General features: G+C 37.5%; 1 protein-coding gene across 6 annotated transcripts in view; it reads right to left on the bottom strand.

Moving 5' to 3' along the window:
* Window positions 1-26,828, bottom strand: part of ADAMTSL3 (ADAMTS like 3) — a 180,295-nt gene that overhangs the window by 132,716 nt on the left and 20,751 nt on the right. For all 6 annotated transcript variants that reach the window (XM_051796581.1, XM_051796584.1, XM_051796585.1 and 3 more), the window contains exon 3: window positions 11,547-11,666. In XM_051796581.1, coding sequence (XP_051652541.1) covers window positions 11,547-11,666 — 120 coding nt within the window. The remainder of the gene's footprint in view (window positions 1-11,546; window positions 11,667-26,828) is intronic.

Genomic DNA, 26,828 nt, shown 5'->3' with positions numbered 1-26,828 from the left:
AAAAATGGTTCCGAGTCCCTCATTTAAGAAAAAGTAGTGGTTAAAATGTAAACTAGACTGATTGCAATTCATGGTAAGCTTTACGACAAGGTTGGAGTAGGGAGAGTTATTAAATCAGTACACATCTGAGCTATGGAAGAGGAAGACCTGCTTGGCCCCATCATATTACAACAAATGATTTCAACTTCCACTCACTGCAATATGAACAGGAGATATCCAGATCTTCCCTAGAGGTGCTCTCTCTCTTTGGGGGTCTTACAGCAGTTTAACCATGGAATTCCAAAGAGCAGGGCTGGAAATGAGGTCCTGATCCTGCCAACACATTTGCACATGTGCATCTTCACTCATGTGGGTAGTTCTGACGTAGATGGGAGTCCTCACAAGAATTAAGTTATGCATGTGCATAAGTGTTTGGGTCCTAGACTGTAAGGTCTGTGCAAGAAGTCATCTATCCTATCTGCTCTAGACAGTGTTCCAAATTTTCTGTCCACACTCACCAAAATATTAACAAACATATGTGGAACCAATTCTCAGGAAGTCTCCGTGGTGCTGCCAGCAAAGCCTCCCTTCAGTATGCAGGACCTTGGTCTCTTGTATAGCAAAGCACAGGAGATCTCTTCAATTAAAATTACATCTTGGAAGGATGATAACCTCCTTTGACACCCAAAAGACATCCTTTTTGAAACTTATTTTGGGGCAATAGCCTTCATTAAAAGGAAGTCACTTAACTGCATAGAAAAAGGACTATTCATAAGAAATATTTTCAGCCTCCTTTTCTTTGACTCACATTCATTAGAATGCAGAGCTGAAAGTATGAGAAAAACAGACTATCCTATAGCCTAGATATTGAAGAAGCAGGATAAGAATGAACATTAACTGGCAAGTTCACTGTAAAGTATAAAAATACCTGCAAAAAGAGAACAAAATCTTTTTCAAAAGGAATAAAAAGGGCAGGACAAGTTTAAAACTTACCCTTAGTACTTTAATAAGAGACTTAGGATATAATTCTGATTCATACATTAGAATGCTTCGCCCTGAATAGTTACAACTGAAGCCAGCACTCAAAGGTGGTAAAATTTCATGTATTATATTCTCATATTTGAATATTTTACATCACCTATTAATAATACCAAAAAACATTCAAGCCAACACACTGTATTTCTTGTAAGTAAAACTGATGCATGCTAAGTATTTTTTTCCAAACAGTAAAAAAAAAAAATAAAAGGTATTTTGCCATATGTTGTGTTGATGTTATAAGGCATTATTTGAGCTGTCTGAAAGAACACGCCTTGTTTCTTCAGATTTATGCCATATACAACTATATTACTTATACAAAGGAAGATCAGTGACTTATATGCTACATATATAAGCAAATGTGTATATTTTTAGCAAAGATTGGATATGAGAATGGAGTAGTAAACCATAATTTGTTAGTGGTTTTTAGGTAATTTCAGTACAACACAATTAATGAAAGAGATCAAATATTTTACACATAGGATTCATTTCAACACTCATGGTAAGTAGGTTTGCTTGTATATGCCACAGAAAATTCAGTGATCTTCACCAAATCCAGCAGTTGGATCAAATTAACAAAGTTAGCAAGTCTTCACACATCATTTGGACACCAAATCTGAAAAAAACCCAAATAACATTGTACTTGTCTTTTTGCAGAACACCAAGGCTACAGTGATGCTTGTGCTCTGTAGCAGCTATCCCAGTTCCCAGTAATGGCCTGGTTGAACAGTCTATAGTATTTCTTCTGGGGTACCTGAATCCAATCTGTCTGGAACCAATGGCAAATCTCCTTTTGCATTAAAAAATGAAGGGCTGATCCAAAGTCTATTGAAATTACTATGATTTTTGGACCAAAGCCTAAATAATCAGGTAAAAGAGAACATATCTTGTATTTACAATTGCAACCATCTCCCAAGGGCTATTTTAAAAACTACAAAAACATCCCACATCATACAGCAGCCTATTACAAGTAATTTTTCTCACCCATGTGTAAATACTCTAGTCTGCTTCATGAACCTGTAAATCAGTTAAAGGTTTGGTGCCTTTTTAGAAGTCCTTTTGCTCTTATGCAACATAAAAATGTTAACTGAAGAAAGGCTTACACCATCAAAGCACGAAAATATCTCATAGCATAATAACACAAACAAAAAATTTACTAGCAATGAGATAATTTTATAAAGCTAGATTACATAGGCTCAAGTGGCAAGAGGTCAAGTTTTATAGTCTTAGAGTATTAAAAAAAAGTCCAGATTGTTTCCAGTTCTCTGAGGTCTCACTGCCTTTCCTTCTAGACCAAGAATCAGTATAACAGTTGCCTGTCTATAGCAAAGCGTGTGTGGGGAGAATGTTTGATTTGCCAATCACTCCCCAAAACATGGAACCTACAATTTGTGTCAAGCACATTAAAGTACTGCAGGCTAATGTTCAAGTATAGCATTACTCTTTACCAAAGACCACAAAAAAGACTCAAGGAAGCACTGAGCACCTTCAACTATTGCCTCAAATCACATGCAAGCCCTTATTTCTGTCAATAGTTTCAGACACCAAAAAAAAAAAAAAAAAAAAAGAATCTATTGGCATTCACAGGATATCCTGCATGCTGGAATTTGGACCCAAACCTTCAGTGCTTTCTTGGGGGTAATGGTTTAAAAAGATTAGAAAATTTCTTGTAGTGTTTTTGCTACCTAGAATCGTTCTGATCCTGAAGGTCAATCATTCTTGCCCATCTACAGCTTGCTCTGTAAATCAGTTCTGATTTCTGTGACAAAAACACTGAATAGTGGCATTTTCCTCTGTTCAGATATGCTTGACCTTCTTCCTTCTTTCCTTTTCACCAATCATTACCTTCGCAGTTTCTTAACATACCCAAGTAACAAAGGCATAACTCCCCCTCACAGACTGAGGGAGTTATTTATGAAACAGCAATGAAGATTTAGAATCCAGTCACTAAAGAAGAGCTCCCGCCCTTCCTGGCTATGCTGGATCACATAAACACACTTTTATTGAATGAGGTATCAAAAGAGACTGTTGCTGAAAGCTGGGAAATACAAGAGGCAGTCCCCTTATTTTGTCATTATATCAAAAGCACATTATTAATGTGTGTTGTGAAGTCTGGCATAGTTTGTTTCACATTAGGAGCATTAAAATTATTCAGATCCTACAGTATCACAACCTGTAACACATTCTAAGCCCTGAAAATAATAAATACAGTTGTCAGCAGTGATCCTTTCAAGAACTTACATTTACCATTTTTGCTGTTACTGCCAAAATTGGTAATTAATGTATGTAATTTTCTTCCTTGTGAGAAATAGCTTTTGAAGTTTAATAGTAGAAATAAATTAGGTTTACTAGCAATGCTGACACTTATTTTGAAACAGTGCAAAGTGAAATAACTGTTTGAAGTGGTACAGAGATTGTTCTTTATCTGTCCCAAGGCTAGTTCATTATGCAAGTGTTAATGAAATCAAGCACAATTTTAAATATTTCTAGAAACAAAGCCAAGATATGCAGATTTTTAAAAGATTTCCCCCTGCCTCTTCCACATTAGTGCTATATGAACTGGAAGAAATTTAGGTTCAAGTACATCTCTACTAAAAAGGTCATTGTGACATCCAGCCTGTACTATAAATCTTCCTCCCATGCTGGACAGGCCTGGAAGGATGACTGTCAAGCATGTGAGGGATGTTATCCACATTCTCTACCATGTAAATTCCATTTAAACTATCCACTGCCTTGCAAACAACATAATTCTATCAGAAACACCTTACACAGAACAAATCATTTTGTCAAGCAGGCATTTTATTAATCATTATTCCAGAGACACTATAAACTGATATTTCCTTCATTTCTGCACTAAGGCTTTCCATGTTAAGAGGGATAAGCTGCTATAAACTCTCATGGGTCTTTAAATGTTATCTGTGGCAGAAATGGCACAGAAGGAAAAAAAAAAGTCAAATACATCACATTCATCCTTCATGAAAAATTCAGCAATACAATTCTATCTTCTCATCTGTGCAAAATTTAAGAGAAGTTCAAACATCAAGAAGTTCAATAAATTTAGCCATATTATCAAAAAACTAAACCCAAGCTGCTCTTGCCTTGACTGAGATCAGTGAAAGGATACAGTTCCAAAATGTACTTGTGTTGTGTAAACAAAGTGATTAATGAACCACTGGACTTTATCAGCCTAAAACATCCTTTCATCCATGTCTATCTGAAGAATGACTTTCCAGTTCCAAGCATTGCATTTCCCACAGTACTTGAAATGTATCTTTTTGATTTAGAAGCACTTCTCTACTGTATCTCAATGAACTCTTATTGATAGATGAGAGCAGTGGAACATCAGAGCTGTGTGAGATCAATTCTGCTACCTCTAGACCTTTCAGTCTTAATTTAGAAGTCTGAAGCTAAGCCTTTATCAATGTCAAAATTCTTGGATAAGTACATGTGCCAACTGCTGGGGGGGCACTGGGGGCATGAAGAGGTCAGTGGTAAATTCACTTTCATTGTATCAACCTCTCGTGATTTAATCACTGGTCTCCTGTAAAGAATGTATATTGTTAATTCTAGTTCAGTGCAGCAGAATTGAGCTAAAGACTTTACAGTACAATATTTGCCCAAGTACACATCCTTCTGCCTGCTCCTTGGAGAAAGAAAATAAAAATACTTTAAGACAGTTGTGAAAAACTGAAAAATGTGTATGAGAAAACCTGATGTTGAAAACCTCAGAACATGAAACACTGAACATGAGTTTAAAAAATTCAGTCTTTTATGAAAAATGCACACAGTAGAGACACTATAAAAGCAAAGCACTTAGAGTTTTTTGTTTTGCTATAGATCAACCTCAAACTGAATAAACATGAATCTGTGGCCTGAAAGATATGCCTAAGAAAAAAGGTAGAAAATAAGTACATGCATAGCCCTTTATCATCCACTGGAGCAGCCTCAGTATCTGTCCAGCTGCCAGGGGAGCAAGAATAAGAGAAAACCCTGAAAGCTTAGATCCATTCTCCTTTCTTCCTTGAGAAATCATTTTGGGGGAGAACCTTACAAATGAGGGGCTGCTTCTGCTACCTGGGAATCCTCTGCCAGCTGCTGAGGCCAGAATTATCACAGCCACAGAAGGACTAAGGACCCAGGCCAAGGAGTTTCACCACAGAATTTGGTGGAATAGGATTACAGCCTCGTAGAATGTATTTGATCCAAACTGAAATGATATAAAATGTGTTTTCTACAGAAACTATATTATTACAGATTCCCTGTGAAGGCTCTTGTACTGCACAAGGTGAAGACCTACTGGCTTCTGTAAGTATGATTTACACACAGAGACCTTTGGCAGCATTGGGATTAATGTTGTAATAGAAAACAAGAAAGTCTGTAATTCTTACACACAGCACTTCCACTATTTTCCCTGAAGAACAAAACCCTGAGTTTAAAATGGTAGTTGGTGCTTTAAAAAGTGCCAGTTCCCCATTCAGTTTGCCAACAAACGAAAGTACGTTAAAACAGTTTTCAGTTCACCAAGCAACCTATCACACACAAGTAATGTTATAATTACTTGGGCATATGCTAGTCACACACTTCCAGCCAGCAATTAGCCAAAACAAAAGTATTGTTTGAACAGGATCATGCCTGACTTATGCAGTACCAGTTTCTGTAAGAGTAGTTTTGCCTGAAATTGTAAGTGGTTTTCATTTGGTCTTAATCCCTGAATCCCTTTCTCCCCTTCCACTCCTAATCAGAAACACATTTCGCTTGATTATGGAACTAATTTCCTTACCAAAATAAGCAAAACAAAATCACCCTTAAAAATAAAGAGGCCCAAATTAAACCTGGGAACAAAAATATAAAGGTATAAAAAAATTTAAAAATCTAACCTAACATCACCTTCAGTTAAGTTTCCACAGAAACAACAAATAATGCTTTTTATCTTCACACAACCTTACAAACACGTGGCTGTAAACTCTTTGAATGTGATTTAAAACTCATTATGAACATCTGTAGGATTAGTATGGAGTACCACAAACCTGACCTCAGAATTTGTTACTTACACAAGATGTCCCAGCTAAGAGAATGGAACTACTTGCAGGATTCAAGTCAGTGAAATCTGTGCTGTTCTAGTATCAGCTGAGTGAGGACTCCTTTACTCAGCAGAAGAGCAATATTTCTAACACAATGCTGAAATTCATGTAGCCACATATCAGCAGTTGCACTTCTGGTGCTTGGATAAAATTAAGTTTATCAGTTCACTCTCCAAATACACAAATGAAACCACTAAGTGCTCGTTAGTGGAGTGTTTTCACTACAGAAAAATGCCTGAAATAGTTTATGCCCACTTGAAAACAGTTTGTTTATTCAAAAAATAATCTCTAAGTGAAGAGCTAGACATTGAGATTCAAGATCTTAAGTCTTTTTAATAGTTCTGAATGCTTTTTCAGGGTATCAACAAAAATGTCATGCCAGAGAATAACACAAGTGTCAGGTTCCTCAAGAGTACTGGAGCTTTATGTACTTGGGTAGCAAGCATGCACTAGCTACAGATCTTACTCCCTTCTCAGAATTAGAACTTTTTAAAAGTTAACACTGATGTGTTAATTTGAAATAAGTTTGTCCCTTACATGACTCATCTCTGAGCCTGAAAAGGTGTGCTCCATTTCTCTGGTGATTTAGATGCAAACTAGCTGGCAATGGAATAAAAAGGCTCAGACTGAGGGCAGAAGCCAGCAAGCAGCTGATACTCAAAACCAGGCTGTGACTCACAGTTCCAGAGGCAGAGCAGGGGGATGGCAATCAGCAGCAGGTGGAATTGGGAAGTAGGTGAGAAAAATTGTGGAAAAAACGTCTGTCCATGTAACAGTTTCCTTGGTATGATACAAAAAACTTACAGAACAAACACAAACAGTTACTGCTGTCTGACTACAAATAAAAAGGTGGAATTATGGGTTCCATCAATTTATTTCTATATTAATTCTTGAAGTCATTCAGATCCTGGGTTCCATTGCCTTTTTTTTAGTTAACACTTTAATGCCATGCTGCTTTCCCCCCTAAAAGCAGAAACCAAGCCAGAATATTTCTCTTTGTGGAAAACAAGGCATTTATCAGAATATTCATTCTCCCAATTTTGGCATTCACTTTATAATAGACCTTTCTAGTCAACCCAAAGAAAGAATAGTTATTAAAAGGACTGTAACAGCTGCAGCCTGTGCATTACAACTTGCCCATCTACTTGAAACACTCACTGTTTTCTACCTTACCTCACATAGCTAAACACTCATAAGTCTGACAGTGCAGATTTTCATTAGTATTTGTTTAGAAACACCAGATTTCTTTGCCAGAATCGGTCTACTTAGTGCCATCTATCTAATTCAGGCTGTCCTTGTTGTGAGTTTAAACTGGTAAACATCATAAAATTTAGAAGAAGCAAGGTCAAGTAGAAAGCTAACTGGTCAAGCAAACATTTTCTCACTTCAAAGATAAACTCTTTTTCTTTCTTCGCTCCTTTTTGTTTTTTACCCACCCCTCCAAGAGCACTCTTTCAGCCAGCCAATCAAAGTGGAAATGTACTTCAAACAGTCAGCCACACGAAGTTTTCAGTGCTGTCCTTGTTGGTGGTCCGTCATATGGAATGGTTTTAATACTTGGAAGCAATACCTTAAGTGTCAGAAAACAAGAACATTTTATTTCTGCAAGAAAGCTTTCCAGTACTACTAGTATTCTGGAAAAGAAAAAAAATTCCTTGTAGTAGATTGAAAGGTGAAAAGCCAAAAGAAATCAGCAAGAAAACTAGGAAACTATTTCTTATGGCAAGGTTCAACTTGTATCTCAAAATTTGAGAAAGAGCTATTACTTATATATTTATTTCAAACTCATCCATGAATGATAGGAGAGGGGCATATTTTTTCAATCTCAGTGTTCTAACAGCAACTGTCATCTTTGGCTATGCATCAAAACTTATTTGGTACCAAGTCAGATTTAGATTGCATCGACTCTGTAGAATTTCAGAAATGCAGTATGCAGTGCAGTGATACAAGACATCACTTGGTGACCAATGCAGGATCCATAAGAAAATGTTCAATTTAAACATTTCTCTTCTTTCAGATCCTGGAAAAGTATTTGCTTTGAATCACTGTTTTTTTCTTTTTCCCCCGAAGATAAAGCAGTAAATGCATCAAAACTATAATGCACTATATTCAGTGCAGATGTCACCCCAGTGAATCAGGGGTGACATCTGCACTGATCAGGTCTTATAAGGTATTTTCTTCTATAGTCACAGGAGAGATAAAAAAAAGATATTCAGTGAATTTTGAAAATATCTGGCCAAAGAATTTCATCTGCATGTAATTCTAAAGTACACACATAGCAACAGAATATGCAAAGGGGTTAGTGCAATCCTGTACAAAAATGAGAGCACAGTTCTGCCAGATTAAACCAGAACAAAATGTACTATCTTGCATGTACAACATGAATCCATATGTAATTTTGCTGTGCTAGAGCAGAGTACAGTATGTTCCCATTAATATTTACTCATCTTCCATTTCAAACTGCAAGCTTGTCATTTCAGATAGCAAATACTTTTGAATATTTAAGTAACAGCTAGTTCTATTTTACTGAGATTACTTACTAACAAAGGAATGAATGATCCTGATTAAACTGGCTCCCTGCTTGAAAAATATCACACACAACAGCCAAAGAAAACCCCTTTGAAACATTCCTGCCTTTGGAGGATGTAAGGAAACTAATCTTGGATCATGACAATGAGGATGCTGCTATATAAAAATAATATCCATCTATCCCAACAAACTGGAAATTTTATTGGCCTGGGTATAAAGAACAGTGCAAGAGAGAAAAGGACACACTTGGGAAGATACAGAAGGATCACTTTTCCTGCAAGTGTCTCAACACTGGTTAGCCAAAAGAACAGAGGTTGTGACCCACCCTCTTCTGCCACAGTCTCAGGAACCTCTCTGCTCCCTTCCATGGACACAGGAGGAGGTTTCATTTCCACGGGACATCAGATCAGACTCATCTTCTGTTTTGTCAGAGTCAAGTGCACAAGGTTGTTTTACTTTTCCAATTTTCAACAACACTAATGTAACTTAGGATGTATAGAAACACCAGGACCCCGTAGGGATGCCCAAGGGACAGTTCTGGTGTTCAGGGAAAAGGCAGGAGTGTATTTCCCACAGGCCAGCAGCCCTTCACAGTAGGACAAGATAGAAAGTGAATTGCTAAAACTGAATTAAGGAATTAAGGTCTGTGAGAAGATGCTGCTGCATTTTTTATTTACGTGGCAACCTTCCTGCAATGACTCAGTTTCTGTGTTGGATAGGTTAAAAATGAGTTTTCAATGTACATATATTCCTCTCTTTTTATTCACCCGCATTTCCTTATCACAGCTACCATGTACCAAACCTATCCATACCAGCTTATAAAGATTCCAGAGATCATCTGATTAAGGATTTTCACCCTCTGATTTAAGACTTCCTTCCATTCATAGGAGTAAAGGTCAAAAGAAAGAGTAGAATGAAACAAAAACAAACAAACAAACAAACAAACAAACAAAAATCCAACAAAAAAAAAATTCAAGTTTTCTGGCCAAGTTTTATCACATGATAAAAATGAGTTTTGTGTTAACATTTCATCAAAACTGTAATTAGAACTGTAGGTTATTACAAACCTAAGAATAATGCCCTAGAAAACCAAGGAGAATAATCTATTTACCAAAGAATTTCTGGTTTACTCACAGGAAGGTAAGCTAAAGATATAGATCAGTTCCCATCTGCATTCAAAGTATTTATAATTTTTAATAAATAATGCTTAGGGACTCCCTTTCACAAAAACTACTACTGATACAGTTGCTTTTATTTTCAACATTTTGATGTTTCAGCACCATTTCCAATTCCAAGAATTCAAACTTAATTTCATACTGCTCACTAAGTGTCTGGGAAGAGCAGGCCTCAAAACTAAATCACATTTTTGATAGAACAGAAGCTGGCCATATCCTAGCTCCAACTCAGATCCCAGAGGAATTAATGGAAAGCTTTCCATCAAGTGGAATTCTTTCCATCAAATGGAATTGAGCTTGGAACTGGCTTCTGTATAGAACTATGCTGATATTTGAAGATTTTTTTGAGGAGGATTCAATTTGTTTGTTTTTTACTCAGCTATGTATTCATATAGTCCAAACAGTCTAGTCAAAGACTCCGACTAAGTCTCTGTTATATTTGATTTATCATCATTCCTAAAATATGCTCCATTAAATAGAAACTATTTTGATCAAAGTGTATAACCTTTATAGTGTTTTTCAACTACTGTCATTAAATGCAGCCTGAGTTGCAGCTGCATTTTACTGTCCTGTAAGTTATTGCTTTCCCAGGTGTTTGGTCCAGGTAACATCTTATCCAAGTACCTTTTCTGTTGATAATCAAGACCCTCTAGGGTAGCAAAAATATGAATTATCGTAAACATTTAAACTAAATTCAAATAGTTCACAGTAGCTCAGCATGCTTTCTGTTGTATCTTCTCTGCTTCCTTTTGACTTCCTAAGAAGATTCTCAGTTTGAATAAACTCATCTCAGTTCTCCCTTCTCTTTAGAGTGGTGATGAGCAAACTATTTTCTCAAAGTAGTTCCTGCAGGGAGACCATCTTTCAAAATAAAACTGCCCATCACTGGCAGAACCATACCTTGCACTGCAGGGAAAGTTTGGCTCTTCTCTCGCTTCTACAGGGAGTGTTTCCTAACAAATTCCCTCCTCTTACATTAAGAAAAGCACTGTAAGTGTCTATGAATGTAATTCAGACAGTTTTGATGTGAAATTCAACTGACTGCTGGAACACATTGTGTTATGAGTAAATTTCCACAGCACACCACACATTTCCTAGGTTTACTTTAGATCCCTTGCCAAGATTAACAGCATTTCTTTCATGTTGCTTTCTTTACATTTATATCTATATTCCATGTTTAACATAATGTTTCTGTGGGTCTGGAGAAAGCATTAAAGAGTTTTAACTTTAAAAAACATAATTTGTTGCTTTCTAAACACTGCTCCATCCATTATTACACTTCCCATTTGTTTCTTTATAATTCACCCAATCTCCCCTTATGAAAACTTCATGAACTAATATAATGTGCTGACTTTTCAAAAGCTGGAAAATGCAAGATCTGCCTCACACTGATTTTTCCATGAAATAGAACAATTTAGGATAAGTCAAACAATTCACAGAAAGGACAACCACCTCCAATTCCACGTTTTGCAGAAGTAACTGTAAGCATCCACACATCACTAAAATATTGCCAATTTTTTCTCTACTAAATCCTATTAATATTTTCAACAAGTGCTTTTATTTATTATTTTTGCAATTAAGTGCCTTAATTTTTACTTTGTGCAATTTGTTATCATTTACTTTGCCTTCAATCTGACATGCCTTTAAAAGATAAACACACTCTATCTTAATCTGTTTCACAGAAACCTGGATCTCAGAATTCCACGAATGTGACAATCTCCATCATTTTCACATATGGGATACTGACCTGGTCATCATAACGGTAAGTGAGGAATTGTTCCCCCGTGGTATCCTCAAGAAAACTCCCCTGTGGAGAAAGTGCAAACTCAGGCAAGAAGTATGCACCTTGGGATTGCTCTGCCCTTGTCTGTAAGAAATTCAGAAAGGTCACGTTACAGCTACAACAAACACAAGTAAAATTCTTTAAAAACTCTATGAATATAATTACAAAGATTAGGCATGAACTTCTTGCAGGGGGGGAAGTGCTGTGTTTTCAGGCACGGTATTTCTGGGTGGATACTTTGCTGCAGAGATCTGTAATGAGGACATGCCAAATACAAGGGTCCAAAACCAGGAAGATGCCTCAACAGCAGAATCATCTATTAAACTAAAAGAGAACATCTCTGGCAAATCAACCATCAGTGCTCAAAGACATTGGAGAAGCAACATTACACTTTCTTATTCTTTATACACTTCACCAGAGAGTTACTGGCTGCTGCAGATAACAGGCTTTTGAGTAAATACAGTGTATTTATTTTTACAAAGGAAGATACAAAGACATAGAATCATAGACTAACAGGATCCATTTCAAGCTACAGAGGAGCTAATTCTGTCAGAATCATAGTCCCTCCAGCTGGGCTGTCTGTCACCTAGGCCCTCATTAGAGAAATAGCTTTTGCTTAGCTGATCTATTCATGTTCATAACACACCTGAAACGTGCTTAACACACTGAAAACATGCTGGATGAACACCCTGTTATTACACTTTAGGTCTGAAGCATCCCTGACACGTAGCAAATGTACTGCACAGACTCTTCTGTCCTTATTCTTCTGCACTGTAACTCTGCCCCGAGAAGCCAATTGGTTTGCATACTACAGAAAATAAGCAACTATCTTTTGAATGCCTAATACTGAGTTCAGCTGTGGTAGGGAGGACAGGGCAAGGAGATGAAGATTACCTTCCAAAAAGTTGAAACCTTTCAGGAAAGAAAACAAGGCCCAAAATGTACAAGTTACTGCTGGGCATTTCCCAGTGAGTCAACTTAATTCATAGGGGTTTAATTAAAGAGTATATTTTTACACATGCACAGTAATTTTACATGAAAGCTAACAGTTGCCATCACCCATTTTCTAGGCTCTTGGCTAGAACTGTACCAAACATAGGTGTGTAATCTCAGTGCCAGATAACTAGAGATTTCAAAAGCAATCAACATAATTTCAGCAGTTTGTGGTGGAAAAGGAAGGCAAGACCTTCTGCAGTTTGTCTCTTGCAGTAAGTTCACTTTCTGAAGCTCACAACTTATAAAGCAGATGGCACCTCATTCTCAGGATGGGTCTGGAGAAGTTTACAGTGCTTTTGTTTACCTTGTTCCCCAAAGAAGCTGTCAGCTCCTCACACTGCAAACCCCATCACTCGTGACAGCATCAGATTAACATACTTGTTTTAAATCAAGCAATTTTCATATAAACTAGAAATAGCTTGCAAAGGACATGTCTAGACTAGAGTAAAGGTCATATTTCAGCATGCAAGACTGAACAAGATTTTAAAGAGGATTTTTTTTCACCAGGCCTACATACGAGTAATTCACATTCACATCATATTATCATGACATTTCTATAAAGTTTACTGCAGTACAGGTTTCACTTTTACACTTTAGCTAACAGACTTTATTTTTGCATAATTGAATGATAAAATATGGAGAACAAAGCTTCATTTGATAACAACAGTTTCCCCATAAGGCCACCAAAAGAGGTCCACAGTCACAGCTCCCACCGAACCCAAGCTGGTTGCAGCCTTTGTGAGCCCTGACACGTGAAGGACAACCCGGGCATGAAACTGGGCTGACACAACCTGGCATTTTTCCCCAGTGGTTTCAATGGGCTATCGACAGATCCTCTGTGAGGGAATATGGCAGTGATGTAATCCTGTGACTTCAGCACAGGGTAATGGATAGGAGAGATGCATTCGAAATCTCAAGTGGCCTGGGTTAAACTACTTGTCATTTCTATCTCTTGTGTTAATGGTGTATTGTAAAGTTGAGTTGATATTTGTAAAATACTTCAGAAAAAAATACTGTGAAGAGCTAGATTTATAACAACATTTTTGAAAGAGCTGCCTAATTTACAGGCAGAAAAGAATCAAAATTAGCCCACCACATACTTCTTAGGTAAATGAATATATCACACTATTGCCTAATTTCCCATAAACAAATTTGTCAGTAGGATATGTAGTAATTAACTTCCTTGTATTTCTCATCTTTACAAGTTAAACAAGGAAAATAGAAAGTCTTTGGACATTAACCACCGTTATGCTTTGAATATAAATGATGCCAATATCTGAAGCTGAAATAACAATTTGATAAACATGACAAGAAAAACTAAGGGCTTTTAACACATTCAATTTTCTTGTTAACAGCTAATGAGCAGCTGGGCACTGGAGAAGCAGGAGAATGCTTGCTAGATTCAGGCAAGCAAAATTCTGATTTCCAAGCATGGCAAAATTCAGTGTAAAAGATGGATGTTTTATAAGGTTACACAGGAGGTTACAGTGGAAACTGATCTACCAACTGCAGCAAGAGGTACTGCTGCCTATCTAGTATAACTCAAGTAATGAAGAATGCATAAGGTAATTAATTAAAAAAAAAAAACAAAACACTACTAAGAACACACTGTAAGTTGTCATGGCAAATTTATGTTGAAGCCAAGTAATCACATCTGATAAACAATCCAAACCAAAAAGTTAATTATAAAAAAATTAAAGCTTCAAATCTCAAAGAACTCTTTTGTATCCACTCACCAAAGCAGTAGTTAAACATTTTTTTCCCCCTCTAGATACTGGTACCTTCAAAGAAGCTGCATGTGCCCGATGCACTTTCGTTCATACATGGTACTGAACACAAAATGTAATGTTTCTACTTAGTCCATTTTATTCCCCACTGATGAATCTACCAATGTTCCTTATGAGGCTTTTATATTTCTATGGGCACTTTGGCTTAAACGTAATTCAAATTTCAGCAGTCTGTGGTTTTAAATAAATTTGGGATCATCTCTGAATAACACAGCTAATCTGATATAAATTCATGTTTTAAAGTAAAGACTGTAAGTGCAAATTTCAGAAAACAACTACATTTCATGATAGTGTTTTAGGTCTGTTTAATGGCCAGTTTAATCTCAATAGCTTTAAGTTAAATGTGTCACGTTACAAGTACACTCAAGATTTAGAACAGACATTTTAAATCAGCTTTTATGATCTTCTTAAGCATATGAAGACAGTAGAAGGTGATTATATATCCAAGCCAGATACAATAATAATCACTACATAAAATTCATTGAAAATAATACATCATGTAGCAAGAAAGTATGCACTACCTACTGACAAAAAAAGAAAATTTATAAGTTGGAAACAGATCAGAGTTTGAAAATCTTTCTAGCTGATTAGAACATGTAACTTATTAGTCAGAAATTGGAAAAATAAGGTCTTCCATGCTACATCATTCTACCTGTGTGATCAAGGAGAACTCTCCTGATAGGCAGGTAGGTCCTGGGAAGTGTGAAATGGTACTGATTTATTCAAAGGCTTATGCTCTGAGCACAGCTTTGATCTCAAGCTGTGATTTCTTCCTCACTCATCACTCCCCACCTGAGTGCTTAAAATCCAAATTACTCTTCCACTTTCAACTGCAGAAGGCACAACAAACAGCCTGTATCCAAACCTCTGGTTCTCAGAGCTCCTTCCACTGAGAGCTGCACGTTGTCATTTTTCCTGCTGCCCCATTTCACTGCTCTGTATGTCACTGACTGGAAGCATCTGCCTGAGCTGGAGTTGTTGGATTTGAGGATTTTCTATTTTATTAATGAGAGTAAAAGGGATGGTTACTGAGTGCACCCCAGCCCCTGCTGACCTTAGCAAGGAGTGTGGCTGGGTAGGACTGAATGCCCACACACAGCACATGTGAAGGAGAGGGGCTTATTTTCAACTAGCTTTAGTTGATCCTGCTGACTATCTCTTAGTGGTTGAGCACAGTAGGTGTGATGCTGGGGCACAACTTCTGGTTCACTTTGACCCCAAAGGAATCCCCATTAGCACATTCTGAAACCACCACACAACGCAAAGAACTTTAACTGCTCTTTTTTCCTTCATACCCAGGACTCACATTAACTATTGCCATCCAGCTCACTTGTCATTACCAAGTGAGAGTTTTCCTATAATTAAAAATTACAAATATTAATCACTGGTCATTCCTTCCAAGTTACAGATTCACAATTTAATCCAAGGATTTAAAATGTTATTGTAATTTCAGATAAATTAAAAATGTAGTTTAGTCTACAATTCTTGTAGATAGTTTGATACAAAGGCTAAGACAAAGTTCAAGCAAACCTCATAATAACACGCCACTATTCTATTTAATCACAGCCACCAGTAGACTGGAAAGTAATTGTTCCATATTTATATATAAACAGCAGCAGCTTTAGAAAGAGAGATTTCTGCTAAATGTGAGCTGTGAAGGTCAAGAAGATGAGAAAACAAACGGAATGTCTCAGAGAAATGACTGGAACATAATTAGAAATAGAACAGTAATCTTTCAGGTACAAAGGAATTCATTTTAGAGTTTCTTGGCACCAAGAACCGCAAAAAGTAAGAACTCTGCTGTTAGGTACTCTTAACATAAATCAACATTACTTAGACTCAAATCAGTCATTCCCTAAGTAAGCCTGTGTACTTGCTAACATTGGGAGCATAATGAGAACAAACTGTTTGGGGAAATGAAGATGAAAGCTACAATATTATGTTTCAAATGCTAAAGATGACAAAATGCCACGCTCTTCCTGAAACTGCCTCAAAATCTTGCTTTTAAAAAGAGGAACAGGAAAAGAAGATAAAAGATCTAGCCACCTAAACCTTTATAGCTATGAACAACTGGACTATCCTGCCCAAAGTAAATTCTATAAAGAAAAGACCAGCACAGTGAAGGCAGTTTGCTTTCCATACTTTTGTGGCTCTTTTATTAGTTCTTGCTGGAAGTGGAAAATGGGCAGGATCTTGAGAGTGTTCATGTCCAAAATCTCTGTTGTAGGGAAAAAAGATGGGAAAAGCAAATAAAATGAGAAAAACTATGTGCATGTTTAATGACTTGTAAATACATGTTTGTCAGATTAATATGCACAGCAAGTCCAATCATATACCAAGATGTGTGCCTTCCCATTTAATTCAAGTTAAATATCTGCCTCCTAAGCTGCTGCAGCACATGATTTATGCCCCAGGGAAGTAATATACCAGTTAAGTAGCAGTTCAGTTTAATGGATTTTCAAGGACTCCAATACCAAAATGTAAGATAGAGCACAGCACTCCAGCTTCATCACAACATGAAAAAGTGTGTTAGCAGATAAACAGAGTCACACCAACAATTCAGAACTTCAGATATCTCCAGAGCAAGCAATTCTGATGAATAAATATCTAGGAAGACTCAGATTAGCTTTTGTCATGGCCAAGACGCACAAAAACAGCTTCCTAAAGCTGGACGTTCTGAAACATTTAAAGACCCTGCAAGTGAAGGGAGTTTCCACAGAAGCTGCCAGCAGCTCAGCATTTCTGCAGACCAGGCCAATGTGTTAATTATTAATATTAAACTAAGAGGCCAGCATTTCAAATCAGAATTAAAGTATAAATGTCATGTCTCCTAAAAAATGAAAGAGGACTTGGCTGAACTGAAGCCAAGCAGTTCTTCATTAAAGAACCATGAAACACTGAACTTGACTGTCAGATTTTATCAGGGAAATAGCAAGTGAGACAATGAGACAACCTGAAAAACTGAATCAAAAGTTCTTCCGGAGACAGAACTCAAGAGTGAGACTCAAAGATTGTTGTTCCATGTTGCATAATCTGTATTAGTTAAAAGCAGACTGAAGACATGTCTGATTTAAGCCCAAATCTAATGATTTTTCCTCGCATCTCTCATTCTAGACCTGTTAGAACATGAAGAAGTGACACAAGCTTGGGAAAATGTGCCTGTAGGTTGAAGATACATACAAAGATAAGCAAAAGACAATTCTTAGGTATTTTGCATAACACACCTATTTACAACACAGTAAAATGCTGTCAGAAAGCATTTTGGAAACTGATAGTTCAGCTATTGTTTCAATAGTGTCTACTACTGAAAACTGAATTTCAGCTGTAACTATAATCATATTCACAGCTGCAAGAAAGCAACTGCCTATATCACCTCTGCTGCTCAAACCATCCTGCACCCATTCAAGCACTCTGAGTCATTCCACTGACTGGAATGTGCTTAACATCACGTCACCAGAACAATAGTGCTCAGTCTAAACTTTCCTTCAGGCTGTAGGTTTGTACAACTTCAAGCTAACACTGAAACAGCAAGAATAATGGAGATAATTTTGGTTTTAAATTAAGATATTATCTTCCAGTCTTTTCAAAAGGATATCTCTTGATTAAATGTAAATACATTTTTTTTTTGCATAGCTTGTGCTGCAGACTGAGATCAACATATTTTGAAATCTTTTTCTGTGCCTTCTAAAATTTATACCAATGATTAGGCTTTTGGATATTTATCAACAACTACTTATGTTTTCTCTTGTTATTGTCTGGCTAAAAGATTAAACGTTTCACTGAAAGGCTGCAGTACTATTTAGCCAAAATCTCATTTACTTTCAAAACCCAGCTTAAATATCAACTCTGTTTCATATTTCTAAAAGAAATATGAACCCTGGAGTTCTCCTTCTTCCAATGAAGCTTCTTCTAAACTCTGTGTTCAGCAGACTCTACCTTCTCTCCAAAGGATTGATTTGGAGTGCCTAATATTTCCTCTAAAATGAGCCACAGTAACAGAATGAAGTTGCTCCCAGTGATATCAATGGCAAAGTTCCCACCATCATCCTTACAGAACCAGGGCCCAAATATATCTGCAGCAGGACAACATCCCTTGCAATATCCCACTTATTAGGTCTGTGAATAACACTGCATACTCAATTCTCTCTAGTTTTGTATAAATAAGAGCCAAAGGGAAAAATTCAGCACTCAGATGAGATAACCCTGGAGCAGTTCATTTCCAATTATTGTCAGAAAGTTAGTGACTGTGGATCAGATTCTGCTTTCAAAATATGCAATACCCAATTATTTCCCTAATAGTCTCTAGTTTAGCCTTTGGGGAATGGGCACAGCAATGCCCAGATACAACATAAAAGAAATTTTATAGCATATAGATAAAGTATATACTATACTGGTGAGGGAAGATTCTACCTGCACGTTCCCCAAAGCTTGTGGGGTTTTTTGTGGTTTAAGATTGAATCTGTACTAAGTTCCTCTTTATCTATTCTCCTTTGTGCTAAAAACAGTGAAAGGCAAAGAATATTTGGAAATAAGACAGAAAATACTGCTTCCTTAAAACCCCTTTTTAAAGTCTTGCAAGAAAGACATAGGTGACTGAAGTCTAAAAAGGCTTTTTATCCCTCCTTTCACCATATGTTCCAATATTTCAGACAAAACCCTCTTTTTATTCTTTATCTAATAACCTAATAATTGGTAAAAATCTTGCCATAAAACAAGTCCATTCAGCATTATTGGAGCATGTTCTCATGGAACTCTCTCTCTTATTCACTGAAAGTTTCTAAGGGTTCTTATGATCTCCACAGAAAAAAAAAAAAAGGTGCTACAAAAGTACTACCAGAAACCTTAGCAAAGAAACTAGGATAATCTGTAATTTTTTTGTTAAGTTTTGTGTTGTAAATACCATACAGCCATTCCCTCACTCACCCCCACACGGGGATGGGGGAGACAATCGGGAAAAAGGTAAAACTCTTCGCTTGAGACAAAGGCAGTTTAATAGGAGAGAAAAAGAAAGGAAAACAATTGTAATGATGATGATAAAAGGATGCACAAAACAGTTGCAGTCACTGTGCCCCCTGGCTGTGCCCCCTCCCAGCTTCTTGTGCACCTCCAGCCTCCTCGCTGGCAGGGCAGTATGAGAAGCTGAAAAGTCCTTGACTTAGTGAAAGCACTGGTCAGCAACAACTAAAACATCAACATTATTCTCATCCTAAATTCAAAACACAGCACTATACCAGGCAGAAATTACCTCCACCCAGCCAAAACCAGGACATTTTGTTAGTGTCCTTTATCGTGAACACCATGTGGTGAAAGATTTCTTTTATTTTTTTGTTAAACTGGCAAGCTGCTGACAATTGCATTCATTTGCAGGAAGCAGAGAGTCTTGCTTGTCTATGACCATGATTACAAGTCCAACAACACACTGGGGGAGACTTGAAGCATAATCTTTGAGGAACAGCAGATTTATTTACAGAAGGCAAGGAAAAAAGCATAGTTGAAGGCTATGTAGGATCATTTTCAGAGGCAGTGGGATTATAAAGCCCAACAAATCAACACATGCACTGAATGAAGATTCTCATTGCTTAAGGAGCAAACAAAATGAAATGAGAAAGGATATAGTGTCATTTCTTTACTGAGTGGTAGGAGCCTCCATCATTGAGGGCCAAGACACCTTAGTAGCTTTGGCAGGCCATGCATTAACAGAGACCTTGGGATTATTCAATGACACCACAAAAAATTGACAATTCTCATGAGATGAACAAGAAGCTGTAGCAGGCTATGGGCTGCAGGGGCCTAATCCTTTCCTAGTGGGATACACAGCACCCAATAGGCTTGCAAGAGCAACATCACCCTTTCCTAAAAAAATACTTCCTTCTCATCCCCTTCCCCAATATTCATACTGGGTAACTGCTCTGATAATGCTAAAGATAGGTCATAAGGAAGGTGTGAGTGCTCCCAGGTAACCAAATATTTCATCTAAACAGAAAGCTTCCTAAAAACTAACTTAAAGCAAGAATTCTGGGCATGTGCAACTTCGTGGCACCATTTTGTTAGCAATTCTGCAAAGCATTTGCAAAATGCTTCTCTGTTTCCACCTGGTCACAGTGACATGCCCACGCTGGTGTGACAGCAGGATTCAGGATTTAAGGAACAACACCTGCAGTTAGATATGACCAACTATTCTACATGCAGATCTAAACACTCCAAGAAAGGTAACACAAGTGGCTAGCAATTCATATATTTATATGTGAGCAGAATGGGGCCTAGGACACTGTTGGGTACTGCAAAAAAGGGTTAGTCACTATGAGGTAAATAGGCTATTGATGAGGGGAAGTACGAGACAGGACTTCACACAATACTTAGTTCCTACACAGTATAATACACAGAGCTAAAAAATACACTTAGTTCTTATATACTCTATTATTACAGTACCATTCATCAGGAGATCTCATATGTCTCAAAGTTGTCATTATCCTCATTTACAATGGCTGCTCTCAGGAGAGTCTGGCTGAGAATGACATGGGACTCCTGACTCAGATTTTCCCAGTTCTTTTTAATTTAAATTATGACCTTAATGTTATTAATGTTATGTTATGTTAGTATGATTATTTATATTTAATTTCCTTTTTAGTTTTTTCTTTAATAATGATATAATTTGAACTGACACAGTAACATGCTTTTCATATACTTCAGTTGAAATGGTGCCTAAGGGCAGTGAAATTCTCATCCATAAGCTGCATAAAGAAAAAAACCTCTGGCAGTCAGAAGCTAAACACCTGCTAGAACTAGTGGCAGATCCAAATTTTTAAGAGAATTCCTGTTGCATAATGAAAACACAAAGAAGGGAAATGTGTGGGGTGATGGAATGGTATTAAAACCACGGCACTTAGGGAAAAAAAACAACAACTAGACCACTATATACTTCAGAGCTAAATAGTGAAGATTTTGACATTAAAGTTGTTCTCAGTGCAATTAAAACCAGAGACTTTTGTCACGTGGGGAAGGCTGAACAGTGATTCTTTATCATACATTGCAGGGCACTGCCATGCCTTTGATTGCTAAACACAGGGAGTTTTCTCCCTGCCCTCAATCTCTGTACATCTGCTTCTCATTCAGGTGCCAGGGAAAAACTGGTAAGTATTCGGCCCCCCAGAAAGGCTGCCCTAGCACTAGTGATTTTTCTTCATTGCATTCTGTTTATACAATGTTGTCATCAGCAACAGTGTGGTGTTTGTCAAGAACTAAACAGGTAGATGAAATGGATGGAATTGCTCTGCTACTGTAAATGACTACAAATTCTCATAACAGAAAGACCTGGAAACAGGCAAACTCTCAGCCACCAAGAACTGGAATAATTTCTTAATGGGAAAAAAACATCTTTGGTGCAACCATTTCGCAGATCAAATAGCCCAAAACTCAAGTTGCAAAACCCAAAAAGCATGCAACTAAACAACTTTGACAGATCAGGAAAATAGAAAGTTTCTGATCATCACAAACCATCACAAACCTTCTCAATGGACGGTCCTGTAAGTACCCCAGGAGAGCTTGTGCTAACACTGCTCTTCGTCCACTTTACCAGCAGAGCCCCAAGAGCACCTGCTACCATCTTCTCAACATTTCTTCAAAGAGGGGCTGGGGAGGGGGGTGTATCCCACAGTTACAAAAGACAGACCACCCCGAATCAGAGTGTAAATAATCAAAATGGTTCTCTTCCCTGTTACCTCTAGCTGAGGAATCCTTTCTCACCTGAGAGAAACCAGACTGTAGAGAATGCCACAGCCAGATGTTCACTCCCAGGATGACATGATTTACAACAGCTCAGCACATGAATGCATCTAACATATGGTGAGGAAAACGTGATTTTTCCACTGTTAGTTTCCACAGCTTCTGATAATTTTAGTGATATTAACCCAAGTTCTTTGTCTACTTTTCTTTCTCCATTGCAATAAGTCCCCTTTGCAGGGTTTTTAGACTGAGCAGCCTTGCACATTGCCTCAGTCAGGCACATTTTCACAATAAGGAAGCAGTTAAATGGTCATGGCTCTGCTGTAGGAATGTTGGTTTAAGGCTATTAATAAGGCACATGAGGTGAATGCCTTTCAGCCAAGCACCCTCCACGTGTGCACACCTGTTTCAGCATGATTTTAAAAAGAAATTCCCTAAAGAAACTGTTTGTAGCACGCAGTCTCTAAGTCTCAAATGCATTTCTGCAAATACTCTAGAGGTTTTAAGCTTTTAGTGCTTTACAGGTGTCAGGAATACTGATAAACCAGCCACTAGGCAAAGCACACTACTTCCTAGTAAATCCTTTTTCCTAAAAAATTACTTTTGTCTTATTGTTCACCTGCCACTTTGAGATTATTGCCAATGACTTCCAGTATCTTTATCATTCCCACCTCATGTGCTGCTGCTGAAATGTTTTCCCAGACCGAGGTGCGCTGCTCTAACACTGCTACTCACTTCTCCAAGCACTCTAATTTGCCACATTTAAATCTCAGCTTAACTGCTCTCTCAGCCCAGTGATGCCAACCTTGATATTTAGATCCATCCGTTTTCCAGTTTCCTCTCATTTTTCGGGGGGAGAGAGGATGGTTGTTCAAGTGTATTTTGTCTTTCTCTCTTGTCAGTGAAAGCATCTCAAGCAGGGTAAAGTTTTAACTCTGTGTTGTACTGAGCCAGACGCACTATCCACATTAAAAATTAAATGCTAACTAGAAAAAGTCAGTATCTGAACAAAAAGGAAATAATGCAACTATGAAAGAGGACCCACCACTAATCCAAAGATTGTCCCCTTCCTGGTCCCAGTTCATTTGCCAGCATTTACTAACAGCATTTCACATGTATACTCACTAATAAGCCACTACTTAGATAACTCTGCTTCAGCAGCAAACCCCAGAGCAATTAAAAGCTCACATGACAGATGCTGCAGGTATCTGTTCACTGACAACTGTTAAGACTAATGGTCATTAGTTTAATGACTCATTTTTGTTCTTCTATTCGATGTGTACAGTAATGCTGGAGGACTGATATGCTGAAGGGGAAAGGGCTCTTACTGAGGTGAGAAAAGATAAACACAGGCTCTGCTGCTGGAAAGAATGAAATAAATCCTCTGAATCAACCAGAATTGCTGAAACGTTAAAAGACACAGCTGAGCAAGTCAGAAATAAAATGAAAATAGAAACTGCTAATTCGGAACAGGGTGCCTGCTCTTATCAGGATATTTTCCAACACTACAACTTTATCACCCATCTTCCATGTCCAGTGAATAAATTTCATTAGGCAATTTTAAAAGGATCCAAGTGATTACAGAAAGATATTCAATGAACAGGAAAAGGATTAAAAAAAAATGGACAGCACTGAAGAACATCTGTTATTCAAAGGCAAAACACTGTCTAATGTTTTGGAATTTAAAAATGTATGATGTCCTTTTAAATGCTCTGCATGTTCTTTAAGTATTTTAAGCACCAAGTGTCTTCTCTGTGACTGATCTCACCAACATACCATTTTAACTCTTCTAATGGTCAATATTTCAAATGCAACCAGTAGCAAGTATAAGTGATTATAACAGTTATCACAGAGGGAACATTGAAAGATGGTCCATATGACTGTACTCCTGCCTGCTCCTCTTGCATTCTCATTCGAGCAGCTGAAGTTGAGTGAATTGCTTCACTCTCTGTGCATTACTCTGGGAACTTGGCTACCATATCCACATATGTGACTTGCCAATACATACCACCTGCACGCTGAGGGAACGGAAGACCTTCCTGTGGAGGAATATCTTCCCATCCTGTGTGGGTGTACAGAAGCAGATGTGTCCGTACGATGGATGGCTCCCAGGACAGATGAACTGAGACGTGTCATAAGTCATGCACTGCTTTCCAGTAATGATTATCTTTCTACAGGAAATTTAACAGAATAATTTTACTCCAGAATATCACACTGGAGTTTACGATGGCAGAGCAGACGGATAAGATAAATGGTCTTGTTTCCTTCTCTTTACCAGCAGTTTGAAGAATCTAACTGCAGGAGGTGATAAATTTTCAGCAGGTACCTAATTCCTGGCATTTCACTGAATCTACCTGCAACTAAAACTCAGATACACGACTGAACAGAAAGCAGAGGCTGTAGTTAAGCTACTGAAAAGCCTTCCTACCTTGATCACTACAAGAAAGGTTATGGAGGGACCGATTCGATTCTCGTTATTGCTGCTGATACAATCAAATCTCTTAACACATTTGTCTTGCATGCAAAATGAGCAATCAGCTCTAAGTGCCAGAGACACTCTTTAGATGGCAAGTCGATCAGGCCTCCCCTGCTTTAGTCAAGTGGAAAATACCACTATTTTTGTCAGATGTAGGATGACTACTAAGGAAAAACTTTTCAAAAGCATCTTTGATATACTGAATTCCAAAACAGTACACACAATCTTGGATTGTCCACTTGACCTTGTCTTTTGACAAGCTGAAAAGCTGTCATGCCTCTTGTAGGACAAGTGATACTCTGCTCACTACTTTTAAAAACAGCAAGGGCAGGGGGAAATATGGAGTCCTCAATACCTGCCTCACATCTAACCAATGGTGCAAAATCGTCTACTCTTCTGTGTCTAGTAGCTGCTCTTTTACCACCACCACTTGTAGGTAAGGCTAAACAGAATTCTTGACAGCACAGTTTAATTTTAAAGATTTACAGAAGGGTACTATTCCTACAGAATATTTTTCAACTATTCCTGAGCACTTTTGGAAGGATCTGTGGCAATAACCTCCCCTGAATTTTCTTATCCGCAGTCAGCTCTTAGTTTGCCAGTACAAGCTAATGTGAGCTTGGAGGCCAACCCTAACAGTTCAGTATCTAAAGCTTTAGCATGGTTCCAGATTCTCATATGTTTGTCTTTAGCATTCTAAGACTTTTCAAAATACAGACAGAATCCAAGAACAATGGACTGTGCAAAGGCAGGGAAATAAATTCATCCACCCTTTTATTTAATTGCAGGAGATTCCTTTTGCCCTGTATATCTGTGACTTCTCAGACTAGAGGCAATCACAAGCAGAACCTTCACAATCTAGTGAATTTGCAGTGGTGTGAAATACTGTGATCTTACTGATTCAGCTGATCTATTTTTATCCCACCTAATTATACATTTCTTCACATTCTCCACTGCTTTGCAAATTGGAAACAATAAGACAGTCTCACTCTCACTGTTAAGCTGTGCTGAAGTTATCTGTGGCAGTAATCCTATTTTCATTTGCACTTTTTACAGGCCTGGCTTCCTCTGCACCCTACACAGAGTAAAAGGTTATGATAAAAAGCCTAAACACCATCCATTTTAAATAATGAGACCCAAATATAAATCTTTACCTGTGTATTTCTCTGCAAGTTTGGCTGTACTTGGAATTATCAGTCCAGAACATCTCTATTTCAGAGCCCAGTCCTTTTGGCCAAGAGAGTTGTTCTTTTATCCTGACTATAGTGAAAAAAAGCCAACTTGCTAGCCTGACTCAGGTCGTAATTATTCTCTACCCTTACACAAGCTTTCTGTAATTCCAGGTAAAAAGGATGAAGGAAATCCTACACGTCCACACAAGGTGTAAAATTTCTTACCCTCTTGCAGAAAACCATTCAAAAATGACTGAATGAGATTTGTCCCTTCCCTGTCTGCTCCTTTTTTCTTAAAGTTAAGGATGGGGCATGCAGTGATTTCCCTCATTTTGTGTTACTCTAGCTTTAATAAGAGAGAAAGGGACTGACTGCAAATTGTTCTATTAAAAAAACCCCACAAGCTATTTCTCAAAAAAAATCCTGATTATCTACTTATCTAAAACTCTCAGAGAAGTAGCTACACACTTTAAAGGGAAGTATGGGACAATAATTAAATTCCAAGTCAAAATGCCTATGCCAAGAAGATTTAATATGGTCCCCAAATCTCAAATAGGCCAAAACTCTTCATTCCTGACATTTACAAACACAGAATCATTCCAAAATGCCTAAAAGCCATAAGAATCCGAACAAATGCCTATCCTAAATTAATGTGTTCTATATTACTTCTTTCCGGGAGGCTGGAGCCTGAAGACATATAGGAAAGGAAGAGTCTTTCTCCCAGTTCTTTACAAGGTATAAAAATTACACAAAAAAGTTCTAGCAATGTAACAGAAAACCTTGCACTTAAAACCTCAAGTCTACTCTGAGTGGACAAATAAAAAATCAAGGCACTCCACTTAAATAAACAATCCCCTTACTACTAATCATCATATTTTTGTCTTCTCATGTATATGAAAAAGCCAATTTATACTATTTTCAGAATAACATTCAAGGAACAGAGAGAGTTATGTACAGCACATTTTAAACAAAGTCAAAACATAGAAATCAAATTCAATTTCACTTGAGAAAGGTTTTAAAGAAATTTAAGTTAATAGAATAAACCCTTCTTTGTAAATCTCTTCTTATACTTTCCTTTAGTTAAAGATAACAA

The sequence above is a fragment of the Manacus candei genome, unplaced genomic scaffold, assembly GCF_025592945.1.
Source record: "Manacus candei isolate 608988 ecotype Guabito, Panama unplaced genomic scaffold, ASM2559294v1 h1tg000046l, whole genome shotgun sequence".
Lineage (NCBI taxonomy): Eukaryota > Metazoa > Chordata > Aves > Passeriformes > Pipridae > Manacus > Manacus candei.
Note: the sequence above shows the minus strand (reverse complement) of the source record. Positions and strands in the feature narration are given on the sequence as shown.